The 24,037-nt window shown below is 46.6% G+C and overlaps 1 protein-coding gene across 2 annotated transcripts in view; it reads left to right on the top strand.

Annotated features, from left to right (window-relative positions):
- Positions 1 to 24,037, top strand: part of ALPK3 (alpha kinase 3) — a 1,254,386-nt gene that overhangs the window by 514,885 nt on the left and 715,464 nt on the right. For both annotated transcript variants that reach the window (XM_085643685.1, XM_085643684.1), the window contains one exon: positions 8,252 to 9,728. In XM_085643685.1, coding sequence (XP_085499811.1) covers positions 8,252 to 9,728 — 1,477 coding nt within the window. The remainder of the gene's footprint in view (positions 1 to 8,251; positions 9,729 to 24,037) is intronic.

Below are 24,037 nucleotides of genomic sequence, written 5' to 3' on the forward strand. Positions count from 1 at the left end.
TAGTTCTGTATATGTGCAGAATCCCTGCAACATGGCGCACCTAACGTTTGTTCTGGTTCTTATAAGCGAGACACTTTAGTAGTACTTGTGCTTGTCCATGATACCTTCGTTCTGTTTACCGGTTAACAGCTGTGACAGCATAACCTACCTATATTGACGTTTTTATGTGGTTTTTTTCTTCAAGTTTGATACATTAAATGGTTTTAGAGTTCCTTTGAATTATTACCCTATTGCTCTTCCATGCATTAAGTTGTTCTTCTCTTCTATTCGATATGGCTGAGTTAGATATTGCGGCACATAGCCGTGGGGCGCTCCATCATCATTTGGCTACTTTTGGAGTGCCCGACATGGGTATCTCACTCACTTTTGTGGTAGGGGCTAATCCAGTTCACCACTTTGAGGTGTTTTATTCTTGGGTAACCTTTCCGGTAGTGAATGGAGATGATAATTTGTTCCATACATACACTCCCACTGCAATACCTGTAGCGTATCGGCCACATACGACTCTTGAAGTTCCGGTTTCAGCATGGCAGCACCGTATTTGGTCTAATGGTGCCGTACCCCACGCCGTAACCCCGGTCCAGTTAGGCCCTTTATCGTTTCCAGGGGCCACTCGGCCAGTTTTGGCCGGGTACTCACCACATCCACGTTATCTGGCAGTCACTGTAGACGAGTTGCGTGTCTTACACACCTCCTTGATCAAGGTGCACAGGGCTCTAGTACAATACGTCTCACGCAATCTACAGGTGAGAGCACCTGGGGTTGCTGCTCAACCAGCTGGACCTGTGGGACTAAGTATTAGTCCGATTATGGTTAATTCGGCTATGTGCAAGCGTCCCCAGAATAAGGATTATTTACCTTACTGGCTTGCAGAGAAATTTGACCAGCTGGAAGCAGTATTTCCAAATATAACTCCTGTGGAGAAACACAGGGTTCGTAATAATAGTTTGCAGAAAGACTTAATACCCGAAGTAACTGCTTGTGAAAATTGGGGTAAAGTGTTTGCGGCGGTGTATGCGAAATGTTTTGACACACCATCTATGACTCTGCTCCCCTCCCTGATTAAGCGTGCTCAGGATGAACACGGACTGGAGGCGGCTGTGTAGTTGGGGATGAGGTTGGTTGGAGTGTTTGACGTAGTTGCTGATCTGATCCTTGCTAATGTCAAGGGTGATGCGGTTAACTTTCAAGTGTCTAATATTTTGCGACTTGTCCGGGATGAGGAGAAACCCCGCGAATTACCGAAAATGATTGCAGAATCTTATAGGACAATAGGGCGCAATAGTTTAGGTGTTAAGCCTTTCGCTAGAATACCAGCACAACAGCAAACACAGATGGCGCAGTCTGCTAAAGACAAGCGTCCGAAGCTTCCTAAAAAAATTTGGAAAAATAAGAAACAGGAGAAGCAACAACAAACACAAGGGTCGCGTGCAGCGTCACCAGTTCCCGAAACCTCTGAGCGCACTTACTATCTGCGCGACCGCGCGAGAATTAGGTCTCCTGACAGGTTTCAGGTTCCTGATCAACGTTCTCCTCGTTCTTCACATCAGGCTCACAAGGCGGTGGGGGGGAACGCCAGGATCGCGGCAGAGGTTGAGGTGCCCTGCAAGGTCGAGAGCAGCCTTGTCAGACTGAAAGCAAAGGGAAACAGGACGATTTTCCGCAACCGCGACCGCCTTTTCAGAAAAAGAAAGTTGCACCTTTAACAGCAAGATATGCCTCAGACGGTGAGAACACGGCTCCAGAACCTAACTTGTTACAGCAAAGAAATGATGGACGGAATGCTGACAATGCAAACATTCTCCCCCAGTCTAAAGATCTGGGTTAAATCCATCATTCTTTTGCCCACTACGCCACCCCAGTTTGGACCCAGCCATATGCAAATCAGTCTTGACCCTGTGCCCCATGGGAACAGTCTAGACCGAACTGCCAGGCCAGGTCCTCCCTGGACCGGAAACAAGCATCCTGGGACCAGTTTCAGGGTATACCACCCTTCTTCAGCCAAGCTAGCTTGAATCCAGTGGCACAGTGAGCAAGAGACCCTTGTCTGGGCATACCCATCCCACTTAGGGCGAAAAATGTTACAGCAAACAAATGGACGGAATGCTGAAAATGCAAACATTCTCCCCCAGTCTAAAGATCTGGGTTAAATCCATTGCTCAGAACCTAACATGGGCAGTAACGCTGCTAGACTGCGCAGCAAAGGTTACAATGGTGCGGCAAGCACTGGATCCATTTCTGGTGGCGACAGCAATAAACATTCATCACAGTTGAAACGGCTGACACCCAAGTGGCACCCCCTGACAGGCATTAATATAGTTCTTCTAATTGAAGGTGACATACAACGTGTAATAAAAGGAATTTTGGGGGAAAATCTGACTTCTTCGTATGACATACTTTTGGCGGAGAAACATTAGCCACCGCCTTTTGTTTTTGCCGCTCCTAGGAGTGAGGAGGTTATACTCCCCAGTTTTTTACATAATGTCTCCAAGGAGCAAGCAACGGCTTTTGCAGAAGAGTAGGCTTTGGTGTTTGCACTGGCTCTGTACCATACTTAGGTGGGCTGGGATAAAGATTCCCCACCCCCCATGAGATACCATTACAGTCTATGCCACAGCCACAACCCCAATATTCTCTCCGGCAGGAGTCAAAAACTCCTGTTGCAAATATTCTGGATCAACTAGAGTATCAAGGAGTAATTGAGTCATGTGTGTCACCGATGAATAACCCTCTATTTACAGTAGCAAAACCTGATGGGTCGTACCACTTAGTTTTGGATTACCAACATTTGAACTCACATTGTCGGACTTGTGCGGTGCAGAATACCTATAGTTCTACGTTAGTCGACAGTCTTTTTTGTAAAATATATAAAACTACACTAGACATTTCAAACGGTTACAAATTTAACTTTGCAAAATCACACATTGCGTAGTACACAGTGTTGTTTTTGGGCTACGAGCTCAACAATGAAGGAAGAGGCTCACTTCTTGGAAAAATGCGCACGTTTGCGCCCTCCCACTACACTGAAAAAAAACCAGTCTTTGCTGGGTTTTTTAAATTTCGGTCGAACATACATTCTCGATTATGCCCAGCGTATCAAGCCTTTGTATGCTTTGATACAACCTACCTTTTCAAAAGCCTGCTGGCTTCCAGAACATTCCACTTTACTGCAATCTTTGCAGTCTGATCTTATTGCATCAAAGTTCTTGTTGACTCATGATAACCATACAAACCTGGTGATACGAATCGTGCCAGGCGCAGTGGGTTTCACTTACTTGATGTTTAATGAAGGAGACACAGTACCTATAGCTTACAAGTCGCATTTGTACACTTTACGGGAATTACGGTTTTCCCCTATTGAAAAAGTTTTGACAGCAGTCCAGATGGCGATCCTAAAGGAACGAGCACTGGCACAAGGGAAATGGATTTTGGTTGTAACACCATGTCCCGCTCTGGAAGTGGTGACTAAGGCAAGTGTACCGAACTCTAAGGCTTTACATCCTCGATGGATACAACGGGCCACATCGTTGACCTCTCCTGATATCACGTTTATTTTTGACTCATCATTGTGTACACAGGAGTTTTTACAGTATGAATTTGTTCATCCTCCTCCACTGTCTATGCGCTCCCTTGAGCAGTACCAATGTATCATCTATGCTGACGGTTCGGCGCAACCAGCAACTGGGTCAAAGCATTCATACTCGGCTGCTTGTGCTATAATGGCGGGTACCGTGATGAACGGAGAGTTCAAGTTGAATGTTGTGCATAATCAGGCACTAGGTGACTGTACCGCCCAATTAGCCCGAGGACTCTCCTGTGTGCCTGATTGGTCGCCTTCGGCCTGATTTGGTTACTATGCAAGCTGCTCAGAGGCCATCTAGATATCCTTCTTCTCCATGTGCGGCTCCACCTGACGAGGAAGGGTGCTGACTAGACACCATCGGCAAAAGTTTCTCCTCTTTGACAGCCACTGCCATCAGGGCCTTCAATGCCATGGCTGTGCTCTGGAGGTATGTCCGCCAGATGTGGTCCGACATCTGTGCCTTGCTAAAGTTTCTTCCCGAGGACAAGAGGAAAGAAGCAAACGAGGTGCTATCGGAAGGAGAGAGAGCCTCTTCTGAGATGATTGATGTGGCTGTGGCTATTTCGTCAACCATCTTCAGGCAGTTGGTGGGAGCGGCGTGTTGAGACAGCAGGGATGGCTGAAAGCTACGACGTTCCACCCATAAGTTCAGGCCAAAGTATTCAATATGCCATTCAAGAGCAAATTTCTCTTTGGCAAGCATGTGGATGAAGCGCTGCAGTCAATCAAGTCGGATATGTAAGCGGATAAATCATTGACAAATCTGCAGCAGAAAAAGTTTGCTTCCTTCCAGGGAAGAAGAATAGGTCAATATCTCTCTTGGTCTCTGCTTCAGCAACATTCCCAGCCATATTATAAGCAGGGGTTTCGTTCTCAGTACACTTTGCAGCACTTTCGGCAAACCTCAACACCAGCCTACCCTAGAGCAGCTATAAATTGGCGTCAACAGGAAGGACTAGCGACTCCAATAAAGGCAATGAGGATCCCCAGGCCCCTGCTACCAAAGTCTCACTTCAATTCGGCCCCACTTGATCCAAATATTTCAATCATTGGAAGCTTATATCTTATGACAAATGGGTGTTAGACGTATTCCGCCATGGTCACACCCTGGAATGTTTCAACAGCCCCTGAATTTGCCTCCGCAGAGGACTTCCATCGTCCTCTGCAGATCATCAAGAAGTAAATCAAATTGCTCCTCGACAAGCAGGCAATCGAAGCGGTACTGCTCGATCAACGCAATCTGGGATTCAATTCTCACTTCTTCTTAATAGAAAAAAAGATGGGGAAATGGAGGCAGATAATGAATCTCAGGTTGTTGAACAAGTTCATCAAATCTAAACCCTTCAGAATGTTGTCGCTCCAGGAAATCTTGCTTCTCGTGGATGCGGGGGGACTATATGTCCTCCATGGAGGGCGCGCATTTTCATGTTCCCAGACATCCAAAACATTGTCGTTTTCTCAGGTTCGAGGTGGCAGGGTGCCATTATCAATTCAAGGTGCTACCATTCGGTTTTAATTCGGCTCCAAGAGTCTTTACCAAATGCTTGGCTCCAATAGTGGCTTTTCTGCGGCAAGCCAGTCACCAGGTATTCCCTTACCTGGACGACTGGTTAGTCAAGGCTCCATCTCTCCAAGCTGCCAGAAGATCGGCAGACGCCTGTGTTTGATGCTTTCACTCCCATAGTCTCAGAATCAACCGGGAAAAGTTCTCTCTGGCTCCTTTCAGGTCAATAGTATTCCTAAGAGCTAATCTGGATACCACACTTTCAAAAGCTTTCCCCACAAAAGAAAGGACCTTATGTCTCCAGAAGACAGCACAATGCCTGTCCGCAAAAAAAGTGTGTTTCATTAAGAACATACAAATCAATGCTAGTAATGATGTTGTCCTGTCTTCCGCTGATTCAGCTGTACTGCCTAAGAATGAGGCCTCTTCTGGAGTAGAGCGATGCTCAATGGACACAATCTCGAGGCTCTTTAGAAGACATGATTTCAATCACACCAGTAATGATTTCAGCAATGTCCTGGTGGGCAGTTAGGGACAACCTTTCGCAAGGGCTTTCTTTCCTCACGACAAAACTAAAATTGGTAATGATGTCGGACGCTTCCATGGACTTGCAGATTCACAGATGTTGGTCGGCCCAGGAAGCACAGTATCTCTTGGAACTGAAAGCAGTGTATCTGGGCCTCCAAGCATTCCTGCCAAGGATCAGTAAATCATCGATCCTAATTCACACGGACAACACCACCACCATGTTCTCAACAGATCTAGGATTGGCTGCTATCCATGAGATACCAATATATGTTCAGCATGTGCTAGGCCTCCAAAACAATTGGGCAGTTCCCTCAGCAGGGACACCAAGCAGCGTCACGTGTGGGAGCTAAACTAGGATCAACTACAAGGGGTTTTTCGCCATTGGGGGTTTCCAACCCATGATCTGTTTGCTTTGGATCTCAACAAAAAATATAGGTTCTACGCCAGCAGATTTTTTCAGCCAGGCTCTCTAGGAAACGCCTTCCACTTCTCTTGGGAGGAGACGTTTGCTCATGCATTCCTCCCGTTTCCTCTCATTTCAAAGGTTCTTCAAAAAGATCAAAGAGGATCCATGCCACATCATCCTAATCGCCCAGGCATGGGCACGACAATGCTGGTTCACAGAGCTGTATCGCCTATCAGGGTCTTCTCCAATCCTGTTCCAGCCAAGGGAAAATGTTCTCTCCATGAACCAGGGACAAGTGGTTCATCCTCAAATCCACACTAAATACTTGTCAGCTTGGCTCCTCATCACACAAAATTCGGGCAGCTAGCGATTTCTGATGAATGTCAAGCAATATTGTAGAAAACCCGAGCTGCTTCTATGATCCAATGCTACTCGGCCAAGTGGAAAAGATTTTGCATATGGTGTGCCGCGTACTCTTGCGTTCCTCTCTTATCGCCGGCCAAGGACGTTTTGCCCTATCTCTTGTCTCTCACCAAACCTGGCCTAGCGCATGCGTTCATTAAGGTGCACTTGGCTGCAATATCCAGATACGGACTATACTCTGGTTGCTTGTCCTTGTGGTCAAACAGACTGGTAAAGGAGTTCATGAAAGGACTTTTCAGGGCCTACCCTCCGGTAAGACCTCCTCCAGTGCTATGGCAATTGAATATTGTCCTGTCACAGCTTATGATGGCACCCTTTGAACCAATTCACAAGTGCGATTTGAAATACCTCTCCTGCAAGGTGGCTTTCCTGTTGCCCATTACGTCAGCTAGATGCATTAGTGAAATTCAGGCCTTTATAACAACTGAACTTTACCTGCAGTTTCTTCAGGATAGAGTAATTATTTGTACCAATCTATCTTTTATTCCTAAAGTACCTTCCACATTTCATCTAAATGAGCCAGTGTTTTTGCCCTCCTTCTTTTCATCTCCATCTTCGCCAGCTGAGAGAGCACTCCATTCTCTGTACATTCTACTTGCAAAGGACTCAGTCTTTCCGAAAATCTACTCAGCTACTCATTGCCTTTTCTGCCCCTAGGAGGGGTCAGGCTTTGATGTGGGTGTCTATTGATCGCTAAGTCTCATTGACTATTCTCCTCTGTCATGAGAGGGCTGGCACCCTCTAGTTTTCAAAGTCACAGCTCATTCAACACTCTGCTCTATTTGTTGGAGTGTTCTTGCCTGACATCTGCAGTGCAGCGATATGGACGAACGTTCACACCTTCCCGAAGTATTACTGCATGGATGCCTGCCAGAAGGCGGCTGTAGCAGTTGGTCAAGCTGCTCTGCGACGTTGGTTCGCATATGGTATGCTCTTCTTCATGTCTGTTGTTTTTCATATGCTATTGTTTTATGATAAGTCATTAATAGGTTTATATATTTCCTAATTCAGGTATATGTATATGTGAGCTCATAAGGTATGCTCTTTATGATTATTATTCGTATTTCGTTTCTGGGTCGCATAGTGGGATGGTTCACCTTACCCGCCGCCACTGACACTTTGATAACTGCTTACTATTCTGATTCAAGCATGTGAATCTATAAACAATACAATCCTGGAGAAAAAGAAGTTACTTACCTGCACACTGTGGTTCTCCAGTATTGATATCTTTTATAAATTCACATGCAACCCTCGCTACTCCCCATTAAGGTTCACCCTTCATACCTCTCTTATTCCTCTAACGGTACTCGTGCTCGAAATCAAAGGTATGGTAGCCCTGCAGGGGAAGGAGACTCTATGGTCTACTCTCTGATTGGCTGGAGTTTGGATGTTTTAAAACAATTGGTAATAGGTTGCTAAACTCTAGTGAATTCCTATGGGCATTTGAATGTTGACTTTTAATACTGCTATTTTACTGTTATCGTTGGACTCCCACCATGACGACGGGGAAGCATGTGAATCTATAAAAGATATCAATACTGGAGAACCACAGTGTAGAGGTAAGTAACTTGTTTTTTACCAACTACAGTTAACTGACGAGGGCAGGGAAAGTCATTACCTACAGAAACCTGATTTATAGAATGTATCTAATCTAGCAGTGATCCTGTTATCTCCAACATGTCTGAAAATGTATGTTAGATCGCCTAGATTGTAAAGAGAAGGGGATAGAGCTGAACATCTTTTCCTATTACTTCTCTGTCCTCCGCTCATGTAGAAGAGCTTTAATAAGTTTTCTATTATTTTCTAGATGCAGGGAAGAGGATGCAGCAATATATCAAGCGTCCGCCAGAAACACCAAAGGCATAGTATCCTGTTCTGGTGTTTTAGAGGTTGGAACCATGACTGAGTATAAAATACACCAGAGATGGTTTGCCAAACTTAAGCGAAAAGCTGAAGCCAAAATGCGCGAAATCGAGCAGAGTAGAAAGCGTGGCAAGGAAAATGTGTTGGATAAGTTAAGAGCACTGAGCCCTGAACGGATTCAGCGAAAGAGAAGATTCTCAGCTGAAGAAGGTAAAAAGTCACCTGCTTTAGTGGACAAAGAGGATATAATCAAGGTCCACATTCAGGATTCTACGTCCAGGTTAAAGGTAGATGTTGCTGATTTAGGCAAGGAACAGTTGATAAATGGAGAACGTGAATTTGCAAATGAAATGATGTCAAGACCAACTGAAGAAATTACCACAAATGGATATATTTCATCAGACAATCTAGAAGCGGATGGAAAGGAGTTCCTGGCATATGTGTGTGAGACTGTTGAGATCATAACCAAAAAGCCTACAGATAAAGAGTCAACAGCTAAAAAGAAAAAGAAAGAGAATGAATCTGCTGTAACCCCATTACAAAAAGAGGAAAAGTCAAGTGCATTGGATACGCAAAAGGTTCAGGTCCCAAGTCCTGGTGCAAGCAGGTCTCGGTTTTCAGCAGTTCCTCCTAAGAATCAAGCAGATGAGAAAATGGAAATTGAAAGAACAGCTGCGCAATTAAAAGGTGTCACCGCGTCTCCAAAGTTTCCTAAAATGACAATTGTGAGGGATACTAAAAAGAATAAGGATTCTGGAATACTTAAAAACAAAGAGCCCGAGGTCTGTGATGCTCCAGTGTGTTCAGCATCCTCAAAGGCAGAAGGCTACTTTTCTCTGCGAGAAATGTATTTAGAGAACACAGTACTGCCTGCAGAAGAAAAGAAAACACCTCCAGTTCCAATACGCAGTAAGGCAAAAGTTGATTATCAGGGCTTAAAAGTTCCAAGAGAAAAACCACCTGAAATTTCAGTTAATTTACTAAAACATTCTGGCCAAGAAAGTCCAGCTGTAACTCTCAAACATGCCCCAGGACAAAAAGAGAAATCTACTAGACATGTATCTCAGGCAGAGCGCACACCAGGTGTAAAGTTAATGCAAATTGATGGAAAATCCTCATATATTGATTCCAAAAGCATGGAGGTGAAAAAACAAAACAAAGTCCCTGAGATTCAGCATTCTCCTTCTTTGCAGAAAGGGCCAGCACCAGGCAAGAGTGGGTTACCAAGCACATCAGCCTTGATGCCCCCTGTTAAGAATACTGAAGAATCAAATAAATTGGACTTTATACAGTCAGATGCACAGCCTCTCTCCAAAAGCGTTGCTGCTAAACATCAGAATTTACCTTCATCAGGGAAAGACAACCTGAAGGATTATCCTGAAACAGGCAAAGGCCAGTTGGCTGTTGGACCACCTAGTGAGGTAAGCTGTACAAAAATCTGATCTCATATGAACGTTTTAAACTTTTTTCTTCACTGCACGTGAGCTCTTTGGGCTACACCTCTTGATGAACATTTTAAAGGATGACATATTGTTTGTTGTGGTCCACCCTTGCAAAATAATGGTAACATTCCTCTGTTGCCTTGCTAAAACTTGCTGTGCTATAGAACTCCCTGTTTAGCTTATTGTATATTGTGTCTCAAATACACTTGTAACATGAAAGGTTAAATATCATGTGTGTTGCAATATGTACCTACCCCACCCACATACATGACAAAAGTATATATCTGCTAGGAGCACTACTAAGCTCTGGCTGGGCTACAGTGTCAAGGCACTCCAATAGCAAATGGCATGAAAAAGTGATTTAGCTGTATAGGAAAATCTACTTTTATACATTAATAAGTCACCCGTGAAGTGTACCGTATGTGCCCACAAGGGGTATTTAAGAAGTATGCCTTCACAGTGACTGAAGGATTAAAATCAGTGACTAGGTTTAGCTACATTTCTCATAAGACAGGCCTAGGTGTTATTAAAATATTTAATTCTACATTTCTGCCTGGGAAAATGGTAGAAAAGCCATTCAAGGATATGTCTCTCTTAATTTTTAAAATCTGATTTAGTGGTAAAATCAGTTTTATGATAACTTGAGGAGAAAAGTAACTAAATGTTTTTTACTTTAGACTGAATGAGCCTGGTCTGGCGTAAAACCACATCTGCCACTCGTCATACCTACAGAGCTGGAATAAATATCTTCAGCCGGCATGGTTAATGGCACTGGTTCAAAAGATAGTGGCCTGCCACTGAGCCCAGGAACGACAGAGTTTTGTTAACTGCTGACCACTAAGCAGGGACAAGATATCTAGAAGTGGGCAGTTGGAAGAACAGCGGACAGTCTTATCACTACCCCTTTTGACTTGGAGATAGCAGGGAGGGATACTCTTATTCATCCCCAGAACCCTTCCTTCCAGGCTCCAGCCACAGTTGGGGAGTAAACCAGTTTGGAGCCTGCTAGGTGCCAAGAGATTTCATATATACAGGGGAGCAGTTAAGGTGCTGAAGACCAGCCTTTTGTTTCAAATGCTTTTATTGTTCTAATATATGTCATGATAACACATACTCTTGCCTAATTCCAAATGCCAGCAAGGTGCTTATTATGAAACAGTAAGTAAACTTCCCCTCACCTCCTTACCGATACCTATTCCTCACATGTAGAGAGATAGGAAAGATAACAGTAGATAGCAAGGTCTATGAAGCATGCTGTGTGGTAGTTGTCATCAGTATAATTCTCAGGCAGTGCAGATAGTGCAGGCAGGTAAACTCGTGCTCATTTTAGTGGTTGAGAATTATAGTAATGGAGCCCATTGAAATTCAACACGCTTTGTTGTGCCCGTGTACAGCTTGGTTGCTATTTTTTCCATGCCTATGACATGCCCTATTCTAAATAGCTAATCCCTAACAACCGGGGATCATCTGCCTTTGTTCCATAACAGTTATTGTTTCCTAGTCACCCGAGAAGCAGAGACAGCATCTTACTCTTTTTAGAGTACAGCAGGTATGCTTGGGGGTTTGACACACCCAGCAGTACCAGCTGGATGAGCTTGGAATATGCTGTCCACAGTGTATAGTACCTCGAGCCAGTAATATTTCAATTTGAGGTATTCCAAAATAATATGTTTTAGAGAATCATCCATATTGCAGCCTCCAACATTTCTAGGACATTGCTTATCACATTCCCATCTATTTTGAAGGGTGTAGTACCAGTAAGTAATTATTTTGTACATTGTGCCTTGTATAACAGTAGTGCTATTCAAGTGCTAGTGAACACCTCCCCAAACTCTTTGGGCTCGATTCACAAAAGTAATCTGAGACAAAATCCTAACTTTACGACTTTCGGTATTCACAAAGGGCATTTAGGAGTAGTAAAGTTAGGATTTTGTCGTTTACTACTCCTAAATGCCCTTTGTGAATACTGAAAGTCGTAAAGTTAGGATCTTTTCTCAGTTAAACTTAAGTTTTGGTCCTAAATTCAACTTAAGGCCAAAACTAAGTTTAACAGGGACAAAATCCTAACTTTACTACTCCTAAATGCCCTTTGTGAATACTAAAAGTTGTAAAGTTAGGATTTTGTCTCATATTACTTTTGTGAATCGGGCCCTTTGTTCGATAGCTCCGTACTCAGTTCTTTTTCCCATCTTGAAGCGCTGGGTAGTCAACTACGATGCTCTCTGTGGCAGTGTCACTGTTAAACTTAGTCTTGGCCTTAAGTTGAACTTAGGACCAAAACTTAAGTTTTGTGAATCGGGCACTTTGTTCGATAGCTCCGTACTCAGTTCTTTTTCCCATCTTTTTTTCCCAGCCTTTTAGCCATTGTCTCATTTTGGGATAGTAATTTGTATAGATCTGGTACAGGTTTCTTGCTGTTTTCCCATGATAGTAACCAAATGCATTTGGGTTTTGCAAGCCAAGAATTGAATATTAGTGTTTATGGCCTCATGTGTAACTTGGCTATAGTAGAATCTCACACTTTCTGAAATATTATAGAGCTTATGAATACCCAGGGAGGATCTAATTTCTGAGCATACGAACATATTGCAGTCACTTACAACCTACTTGTCTCCATATGTCAAAGTTTCCGTCTTTGTCGGCTTGGTCAAATTCAGAGTTACCTTCGATTGATATCAATGGGGATCAGAATGTTGAGATCTTCTTTTTTCCTGCTGTTTTATCCCAGACTAAAGTGGTTGCTCTTGTCACGGACAAGTCTTATAGGGCCCATGCACTCTTTTATAAACATACAGGGGACCTGATCTATATAGACTCCTCCGATTGTCTGATCCATAAAGCACTATTTATTTTCCGATTCAGATTTTGTCCAGTCTGCTATTTATCTTAGTCATCTGTCGATGAAGATTTGTTTTGATGTGCACCTATTGGCCACAACCTTAGCTGAGGAGTTTATATAGCAGCTCTTCACCCTAAAACCAGGACCTAGGCTCACTGTTTCAAATGTTCCTTTAAAGAACAGCCATAGCAAACCGGTGAAAGCCTTCTCGGCATCAAGTGAAAGGATGAACACTTTTACCCGTCCTATGTACATTGTCAGTCACGTGGGGTCTTTATATTTTTCTGCAAATCCGCTCAAGAAGAAACGTGCCTGGTCAGGTTCTCTCAGATGCCTTCTAGCCTACTGGCCAAGATTCCTGTGAAAATGTTTACATCAATATTTATCAGGGAGATTGGCCTGTATGAGGTGCAATGGAGTATATTCCTCCCTGGTTTTGGAAATCAGTGCCAGTGACATTGTGTCCATGATCCCTGTAGTTGGTGTAAATGTCTTTTATAGTTGTGGTAGTATCAGTGCCAGTTACTTAACAAACGTTTTGTAAAAGAGAGGTGCAAGTCCATCAATACCCAGTGACTTATTTGCTTTTAACGACCAATATTCCTTGGGTAGTATAGTAAGCGACAGCCCATCAGAGATACCTAGGGCCGCAAGTCTATTATTCAGAAACTAGGCAGCCTCAAAAAAGAATACACTGCCATAGAGAGCATCGTAGTTGACTACTCAGCGCTTCAAGATTTCTTGACTCAGCTGCTTGAATAGAAGGCGATCCTCACGATACATCTGTGGTGTCTTACTCAGCCTCAGTACACTTGGAAGGGGACAAATCAGGCCTCCGATTGGTGTGTCTACTCAAATCGTAAGCATAAGAGACACAAGTGACAATTCTATGAGGTGCAGGCGGGGCTCTGCATTACTCTCAGCAAGCTATCCTCTGTACACTTCATCATTACTACCCAGACCTCTATGATTTGATGTTGCCCAACCTGAGATAGCCTCCTTTCTTGACGGAATACTTTTTGCAAGACTGCCGCCATCTGATCATTCAGCATATAGAGGGTCTACAGATGACCTGGCTGCCGGTAAAGTGCTGAGTCCTATAAAATCTTTGGCACTTTCCTGGTACCTAACCTTGTAGATATATACATAGTTAAAGCCCTAGAGGCTGGGTGCCTCCCTGCTACTCTCTATGAGGCCATTCGGACCTCGATCTTAAAGCCCGGCCCGGACCCTACCAACCCTGGCTCCTTTCACCCTCTTTCCATTTTGAACATAGACTAAAGGATCCTTAGTAAAATGCTAGCTACTAGATTATAGTGAGTGATCCAACAGCTAGTCCATTCGGATCAGCATGGATTTATCCCTGAATATCCAACGTCTGTATAGAATATGGAGGGGGTGCACCCCATCAGATCCATGGTGGCTGTCCTTGTACTAGACTTGGCAAAGCATTCGACACACTACATTGTGGACTATCTTTTAATGGTTTTGAATCATTTCGGATTCAAAGCCCATGCAATACATTTGGCTCAGCTCCTAAACACAGATCCAACGACTTGGGTCCATTTTCAGGGTCACATATCAGCACCCATTCTAGTACATAGGGACACCAGACAAGGTTGCCCTCTTGCTCCCCTCCCATTTGTGCTTGCCATGAACCCTCTCATAATCCGGGCCTGGTGGGAAAGAGGACCTTTGGAGATCCCTCTTCTGGACAGGCTCCACACAATGTTGTTCTATGTGAATGATGTATTCTTTTATCTGAAAGATGTTGCACATGACCATTTTCCTATTGCCTACCTTCTTGAGAAGTTCAGAGAGTTGTCATGCCTTGGAGTCAGCTGGAACAAGTGCTATCTGTTCCTGTTTCTTACCGTGTCTCCCAAACCCCAACAGTTTTTCCTGGGATATGAGCAAATCTGTTTGGAAGGGGTTTCCTTCAAATAGCTCGGTATCGGTATGTTCCACTCTGACTCGGGGCTCCTAAATGGCAACCTGAACTCAGCTATTTCGTCCCTCCGCACAAAGGATGCATTCTGGCAATCGCTACCACTGTTCGTAATGTCGCACATAGCACTGACTAAGATGGTAATGCTACCTCGCCCCTTAATCCACTACACCAATCTCCCGGTGCGCTCCTCAGAGAACTTGTATAGCATGGGTCTTGCCGCTCCACTGCATCGCTCTGTCCAAGCTGTTGAGTATGATGGACTCAGTGCCCCTAACTTTGAATATTATCTGGCTGAGACATGCACTGTTGCATCACCCCTAACTCTTGGAGACATCCTGTGACTCTCGGTCCCGGGAGTCTCTCTTTGTACCGACCTCCACCACCTTCTGTCAGTAGCGTTACGCTGCCTGGCTAGAGGCCGCTTGATTACCAAATCCATCACTTCTTGTGCCCCTGCAATACCATTGCTGGGTTTACCTGAGCCTTTGCGACGCTTGAGGTGTCGCAAGTTACCCCTCTGGGAACGGGCTGGCATAATGATGCTGGGTGATCTACCCCAAGATTGGCACCTATCACAGTTTCCAGATCGGGTGGAACACCATGGCCTTCGTGCAGGCGAATTTCTTAGTTATGGCCAGGTGAGGAACGCCCTCAGATGGACCTGGTCCATAGTAGACACGGAATCACCCACACATAAATTGATGAACTCTCTACGTACCTTGGGAATGGGTGGCAGGATTATCACATGGCTTAATAAGGCTTTGGCTAACCACACACTGTTTTCTATTTCAGATCACACAGGAAGCCTGAAAGGGGGAATTTGGCAGGGCCCTCAATCTGAGGGAGTGGGTATAGGTTCTAGAATTCCAGCAGAAAGTCTCACATAACGCTCAGCTGAATTGTATACAGTTTTATATACTTCACAGAGCTTACCTTTCATCGGCAAACATCAATAGGATTTTCGCCGGTACATCAGACTCCTACGCTTAATGCACCTCTCCAGCAGCTGACCTAAAACACATTCTCTGGGACTGTCCCTCTCTCCGTACCTGTTGGGCAGAGGCGATAAGTTGACTCAAACCGATCACCAGGTGGCCCGAATTAAACTCTTGGGAGGTGGCTGCATTAGGCATTTACCAACATCCTTAACTTAGAATAGGTATTTGTGAATAAAAATGGCCACTCACTGGAAGAGTCCTTAACCAAGTGTCTCATGACACTGATACCTCAAGGTGTGGGCGGAGGCAGAGAGTGTAGCCCTCCACAAAGTGGAAGTCGATAGCTGCCAACTGGGATACCCTGCTGTTCAAGTTAATCAAAACAACTTCATATGGGGACCCCTCCTTCTAAACTCCTTTTCCCTTAAGACTCAACCATCTTTCTCATAAGACCACCTATTTGTCGCTAGACCATTGCAGCACACTACCCTTCAACGAGGAGCCCAACACTGATTTCTTACTTTGCTACATAGTTTAGTTTAGTTTAGTTTAGTTTAGTTTAAAGGAGCTTGTAAAGCGCCTGGTGACGCCTCCCGGCGTGTCCCCGCGCTGAGGAGAGAGTGATAAGAGTACAAAAAGAGAGCCTATCACGGATCAAAAAGGAAAGTTTTCAGTTTCTTCCTAAAAGAGGTCTCATTCACTTCTAACCTGATTTCCATGGGCAGGAGGTTCCAGTACTTCGCTGCCACTGTGCGGAAAGATCTACCTCCCATTCTGGCCTTTTTAGGACGGGCACTTCTGAGCAGCCCTGTACCTTTGGATCTAAGGGTTCTGTTAGGTTCATATGGCGAGGCCAGATCCGACATATAGGCAGGTGCCTTGTTATGGAGGATCTTGTGACACCATAGCAGAGCTTTAAAAGTTATCCTCTGCTTGATAGGCAGCCAATGGAGAGTTGCCAATGATGGTCGAGAAGGGGCTCTGCGGGGCAGTCTTAATACTAGGCGTGCTGCCGAATTTTGTATGACCTGTAATTTCTTTATATTTTTCTCTGATGTGCCTAAGAGTAAAACATTCCCGTAATCAAGTAGGGTTGATAAATTCCTCCTGTGCTCTACACGTCAGCTTTGTGTTTCATTTGTTTTACCCTTGATCCCCCTTTCTTATTGTTTCCCCAAGTTATTGCATTTGGCTGTCGCTCATCCTGTGTCCTGGCACTTTACACCTTGCACTGAGACCCTGACTTTGAACGCTGCACCACTTCCCCATCTGTGGTAATAATTCCCGACCGGCTGCTATACTTAACTCACCTCAGACTAATTGGTGTAGACTGTATTCACTGTCTCCTAAGATTGTTGCCACTTGTGACCTAGTCAATTGTTAAGGCATAATACAGAAAAAGATCTTTTGGACAGCTGAATAGTGGGTAAAATGTGTCTCTTTAGGATGCTGTTTTCTCCGAATGCCCATAAGACCCAGATGTTGTAAGGCCTGTTTCATCTGAGTGGGGAGAGCTCATCTCTGTCGACCCATTGCAATGACCTTTCCAATCCACTTTTCATCCCCATATTCAAAACACCCCAATAAATATGCTCTTCTTCTTTGACCTTTTGAGGGTTTCAAAGTTAATGTTTGTGGTATATAAGAAGAATGTGTGAGCCAATATTCTTCCGTCAGCCCTGCTTCATTGGCTAACCACCTCTCCTTGGAACTCTATACTCAACTGAACATTCACCTCTCCCAGTCTCATTCGTGTCTGAGGCGAGATATTGTTTAGGAAACTATCTAGATTTCAGTCTATGCCAGCCTTTCTTCAAAAAATGTATTTCCTGTAGAAAGCCCCCTTCAAGAAGTTTAACTGATAAAGGATAGCAAATCTTTCAGACAGCAAAATGAAGTACCTGACATTCATACTAAGTTCACCATATGAGGGAATAGCTAGTTCAATAAAAGCTTTGTACCTAGGAGGGTAATCTGTGCCGGTTACCCTCCCTCCTTTTGAAACTTCCACACCTTCAAAAACAACCTCCACAAAGTAATCTGTTGGTCACACATGGGACAATACTGAGTACAAAGACTTCAGATACTTTTCCAGGGTATAGGGGATAATAACCCAATCATGTCTTCCTTCAAACTTGAAGAGAGCGGATCGCATAGATAGTTACTGCCACATGCACAGGGGATCAGGGATTTGTTCTCAGATCACACACCTCAGGATAGAGGAAGCTATGTGTAAGCACCTCTACTACAAGGGTTTGCCCCAGTCACTCCCCGATCATGTTGGACACAGGCAGAAGCCCTAGAACCTTAATTGTATGTGTCTGGTAGAGCAGTGGAGGCTCTTAGTTTCATCAGCAATACCTTTCTTTCTTTTTTAATGACTGTGGCACTGGGTTGTTGTCTCAATTTTACTTTCTTATCCATGACTTTCTTTCACCCAATACTGCACTGGCTGGATCTTGTGGGTCTTACAGTTATTTTCATTAGTTCTTCTTTTCTTCATGTTTGTTGGATAGCTGCAAAACTATATTTACGTGATCCAGAGAGGAAATCTGTATTGTTTGATTCTTGTATTCGAAAACAGGTGGCCCCACCTTTATGAAATGTGGTTCTTCCGCAGGACATCCAGCACAGTGAGAAATTGCTTTCTTTACTTTCGAAACGACTTTCTAGAAAACTAGGTGAACACGATTGTATGATGGTACAACATATGCCTGAACAACGATTGCCTGTACCATGCGGTCTCTTCCACGCCAGCGTCTTTACTATGCATGCCTTTACCACGCATGCCTTTACTACCCAATTTCGTGGTAAAGACATGATGAATAAAGGGACATTCATGCTATACATCATACCCCTTGCCCCTGCCCTGTAAATTTTCCCTTTTCTCTCTGCCCTGAGCCCTAAAAATTAAACCCATGCCCCAAACACTACCCTGACCCAAGCCCTCTCCACTCTGAGCCCTGAAAATTGTCCCCTGCATCAGAAAATTACCCCAACCCTTCATTCCCCTGCCCTGGGGTCTAAAACTGCCCCCTGCCCTTTCAACTGTCCCTTTTCCCCCTGCTCTGAGCCCTAACAATTAACTCCATGCCCCAGAAACTACCCCAACCCCAGCTCTCTCTGCCCTGAGCCCTAAAAACTGGCCCCTACATACCTCAACTACCCCGACCCGGCCCCTCCTAGCCTTTAGGCCCCCCACCCTGTCAAATGTCCCTTTTCCCCCACCCTCTAGCCCTAAAATCTGCCCCTACCCTGAAAACTACCCCGACCCCAGGCCCCCACCCTCAGTCCTAAAAACTCTCGCCTACAGCTTCTAACTACCACAACATCAGACCCTCCTGCTCTGAGCCCTAAAACATCTCCCTGCCCTACAAACAACCCCGACCCTCCCCCCCCCCCCCTGAGTCCTGCAACATCACACCAACGTCATATCTAATTTTTTATCTGGCAACCGCCTCTGCATGTTCCTTCCCAAACTGATAATCGTTCAAATCCCTGTTTTCAGAGGTCTTGCCAACATCCTCAACCTTCTTAAAGACACTGCCTGTGAAGGTGAACTTGTGTTCTCTCCGGAGAAGCTTTCTCTCCTCTATTCGCCATCGTTAGGGTCTTCTACACTCACTGCATCTTCCTAGTCGCTTTCAAAGGTCATGTATAAACCCACCCTAGACCCTGATGACCTTGTCGCCTTTCTGTTTGGCATCAATAAGATCTTTAAAAAGCAATCTGTTCACAAATCCAAGATTGCATCAGTGCCAACCATATCCTGCCTGATTGGCAGCCTAGTATTGGTTCGCACTGCATCACAAAGACAGCTATATTACAAATTAAAGACAGTATTCTCCTTACCAGAAATAATGGTGACACTGGGGTGGCTGAACCTCACAGCTACCTTTTATACCATTTATGATCCCACCCTCATACGCACCCTGAAGTGTTGAATAGGAGTCACTGACAATATCTATCACTAGTTCTTCACCTGTCAATTAGTTTTTTTTTTTTTTTTTTGAACATTCTTTTTATTGGCATTTAAGAATATGAGCATACATACATCACTTGCCGTGAAAATGGGTACTTCACATTAGCGGACAAATAGACCAACGTCCATATAGAGGGTACATATATGCCTTGTTCCGTGCGGAAGTGGTCTGTATGGTTGCAAAGCAGTGCCTGTAAAGAAAACTGGGGAGAAGGACCAAACTGGGGAATGCCATGGAGTTCTAGGTGATGAGTTCTAGGCTATGTCCCAAGTCTGCCATTGCCCGTCCGGCCATATAGCTGCCGCCCATCTAGGGGGGGGTGAGTGTGTGCACCATCCGGGATGAGGAGCCGTGGGGTGCATCAGGTGAGCAGAGGGGGGAACTCAGCTGGCCCGGGGGTGGTGCGGGGGGACACTGGGGGGGATCCCCCGCTGCGGAGACTCGGACCGTGTGAGGCGGTGTGGCGTCGGGGGTATTCATGTCGGCCACCAATGCAGCTGGGGTCTGAGATTGTCTAAATTGGTGTAGTAGGAGCGCCCACTCTAAAGAGACTGGGGTTTTACGGATGCCTTTAGCCTCCTCCTCTCATATTGCGTCCTCCTCCGCAGCAGCCCATTTAAGGACCGCCCCCACCCAGGCTGCAAGCGGAGGACCAGTAGGGGATCGCCAGTGCATTGCTATACAGCGTTTGGCCAATAAGTGGGCCAGGAAGACGAAGCGCATCGACACCTTGTGTCGTTTTCTCCGCCCTAGGATACCCAGCGCGCAACCCTCCCAGGTAGTCAAATGGGTCAGCCCAGTGAGGTCCCTGAGTGTTGAGTGGATAGAAGTCCAATAGTTCTGGATGCCCGGACAGGTCCAGAACATATGAAAGAAGACAGCATCCTGCGTCTGACAGCGAGGGCATAGAAATGTAGTGTCGGGATAAAAACGTTGAAGGCGCGCTGGCGTCAGATAGGCCCTATGGAGAATGTGAAACTGTATATTCTTAAAGCGGGCATTCCTGGATACTTTTTTGGGGAATTCTATCGCTCTGTCCCAGTCGCTGTCGTGAAATGGTCGTCCCGTCTCCTCCTCCCATAGGGCTCTGAGATGCACCAGCAGTGGGGGTGTTAGGTTCCCGATTGATTTATACAACCACGTAATAAGGTGTCGACCCCGTCCCATTTGTAAGAGTGTATGTAGGACTGGGTGTGTGGGAGGTTCCCCGTGCGTGAGGTCAGCATATGGTCGAAAGTGGCTGAGGAGTTGACGGTGAAGCAGGAACTGGCCTGGGGGCAAATCGTATTCCTCCATGAGCTGTCGGTATGGCCTGAGCTGTCCCTCGTCAAATAACATTTCCGCTTCGACAATGTCTCTCGCCGTACATTCCCGAAGCATGGCGGGTGTGAAGAATCCGTTATTTCTGGGCCAGCCGACCAGCGGTAACGATGGTGTGTACGGAGGGCAGCGCGGTGCCATGCGGTGGATACGCTGCACGCATTTCCGGGCAATGTCCACCTGCAGGGGGTAGGTTCGCGTGGGACGGGAACCCGGCAGAAGCAGGCGTCGCAACTCGGGCAGGGGCACAAATCCCGCGACAGTGCATGTCTCAAGCAGGCATCGCTACGCCGTCCAATATGAGAGCCATTGGAGCTGCGACGCCAGGAAGTAGGCTTCGAATGAGGGCGCCCCAAGCCTCCCTTGCGTCGTGGGCAGTCTTAGCTTGGCCAACGCGATTCTGCGCCGTCCCTGCCCCCATATCAGAGAGCTGAGGAGCGTATCTAAATCTTTGAAGAAGGAGCGGGGGGGAATCACTGGGAGGTTGGTGAAGTAGTACAAAAGCCGCGGGACCAGTATCATCTTTGCCAGGGCTACCCGGCCAATCGGCGCTAACGGTAGACTCCGCCAGAACCCAATGGAGGACCGTATCCCTGCTAGTGCCCTCCGATAGTTCCCCTCAAAAATGTCGATTGGAGAGTGATATAATCGAATCCCGAGGTATCGGGGACCCTCCGTCACCCAGTGCAGCTTCCGGTCGCCGATCCAGACCTCCCGAGAGGGGGCGTCCGGGTGGAGGGGATAGACCATCGATTTGTCCCAGTTCACCCTCAACCCAGAGACCTCTGCAAACTCCAACAGGGCGGTCTCATCAGCGGTGAGATCCGCCGTCACATCCCGTAAATATATGAGAAGATCGTCTGCATACATGGATACACAGTGTGTGACATCCGCCAGTGGGATACCCCAGGCCTGCCCATCCCCGCGGAGCCGGATGGCCAAGGGTTCTACCGCGAGTGCGAATAAGAGGGGCGAGAGGGGGCATCCCTGTCGCGTGCCCTGGTGTATCGCGAATTCCAGGGAGATATAGCGACCAAGGCGGATCCGGGACGTGAGATTGGTGTAGAGTAGGCGAGTATAGGCTATGAGTGTGGGGCCGAGGCCCATCCGCCCGAGGACTGAAAAGAGGAATTGCCATGTTAGGGTGTCGAACGCCTTTTCAAGGTCCAAGATCAGACACGCTGCGTGCGGGAAGCGATCCCCAATCTGATCCTGAATGTGAAAGAGGCGCCAAATGTTATGAGAGGTATTCCTCCCTGGGACGAAACCGCATTGGTCCGGGTGTACTAACGGGCATATGATTTGAGAGTATCTATCCGCCAAAATTTTTCCCAAGATTTTACAGTCAGCTGTGAGCAGATTGATGGGACGGTAGGAGGCGAGGAGTTGAGGGTCACGGTCGGGTTTCGGAAATGTCACAATCACCGATGTTCTCATAGAGCCGGGCAGTTCGCCAAGTCTAAGCGCCGAGTCTAATACCGCCGATAGCCGAGAGGTCAACTGTGGGGCAAAGGTGGCGTAATATTCAAGTGGGAGCCCGTCAAGGCCAGGGGCCTTGCCGCGGGCCATTGCTCGTACCGCACTTGTAATCTCAGTTGTTTTTATCTTCGTGTCCAACCCCTTCCGGTCTGCAGAGGCAATTCGGGGAAGGGGGAGAGGGTCGAGGAAGTGGTCGATGGCCCTGGGATCGAGAGACGTGGGAGCGGTGTAGACTGCCGAGTCTTGGTGATAGAACGCCTGGAGGATCTCATCTTGAGACTGCACCAGAGTACCCTGGGGGTTTATGATGGCAGTGATAGGCCGGACTTCGGTATCTTGCTTCGCAAGCCATGCCAGGAGTGTGCCCGACCTATCACGTTCCCGATGCATTCGGTTTGCGTAGGCTCGAAAATTGTGACGACGCAGGTCCACGCACGCCACTTGGTACTCCGATTTGGCGTGGGCGACCTGAGTTACTGTCGCCACTGATTGATCTGCGGCCTTAGTGGCCGCAGCCAGTTGCTGCTCTGCCTTCTCTAGGGCTTGCTCCAGGGTGTGACGCACCCCGGCTCTGTATCGAATGCATTCTTCCCTGGCAACTACCTTGAAACCATCCCACTCGACCAGGGTTGACGACGCGGTCCCCGCATTATGCGTAAAGTAGTCTTGGATGCTACATTGGTGGTCATGTGTAAAGGTCTGGTCCGTGAGACACTCCCGTGACAGCCGCCACGTAGGAACAGGAGGGTGCGGGGGTCTCCACTGTAGGCCGAGGAGGTGCGCATCATGGTCGGAAACGACTCTACCCAGATAGTCCGAGTGACATATTTGCGGGAGAAGCGCTGTCGTGCATAAGAATCGGTCCAGCCGAACTCGTAAATTATGAGGGATGGAGTGGAAAGAGTAAATGCGGGTCTGGGGATGGTGCAGCCTCCATGCATCCGTAAGAGACCAGTGTGCGGCCCACGCTCTAAAGCGGTCTATTTGTCTATAGGTGGGAGAGTGTGGGAGTGGAGGGTGTGAGCGGTCCAGCACCGGGTCCAGGATACAGTTGTAGTCCCCTCCTAAGAGCCAAGGCACCTGTGTGAATTGAGCCAACGATATTGTGAGTCGGTCCGAGAATTTGTCCTGGTCGACATTTGGGGCGTATATACTGCCTAAGAGGACAGCCCTCCCGTCTAAGAGACCCTCTAGTAGGACGTATCTGCCTTCGTCATCCACCACCCGTCTTAGTTCCCGAAAAGGGGTTCCCGGGCGGATCCATATCAGTGCCCCTCTGGCAAACGAGGAGTAGGTCGTGGCGCAGATAAGTCCGCGCCATTTTGCTCGCAGTTTGCCGGCTTCGGATGCATTAAGGTGGGTTTCTTGTAAGCAGAGAATAGATGCCTTCTGTCGTTTCGCATAGGCGTATATCGCGTAGCGCTTACGTGGGGTATGCAGACCACATGTGTTGAGTGTGAGTATATTAATGTCTGCGCTAGTTGTCAGTCGTGCCATAGGTGGGCGGTTCTGTGTAGGGGCGGGGTGTGGTGCCCCTTAGAGAAATCGCATAGTAGACCCTCAGGGACGTGCTGCGTTGGAGGGGGGCAGGCGGACTGGAAGCCTGGTAAAAGGATGTATTGTGGTGTGAAACTCCATGGCGAAGTGGGACATATGCAAACCGGGGTGTGAACAACGTATGGGGATGCGGGAAACTGTCCCAATACTTAGGACTCATCGTGTGGGTAACGATGTGTCCAAACTACCTCCCGTAACACTATAGGGGGGAGAACTGCTTT

The sequence above is a fragment of the Triturus cristatus genome, chromosome 3_1 (genome assembly GCF_964204655.1).
Source record: "Triturus cristatus chromosome 3_1, aTriCri1.1, whole genome shotgun sequence".
Taxonomy (NCBI): domain Eukaryota; kingdom Metazoa; phylum Chordata; class Amphibia; order Caudata; family Salamandridae; genus Triturus; species Triturus cristatus.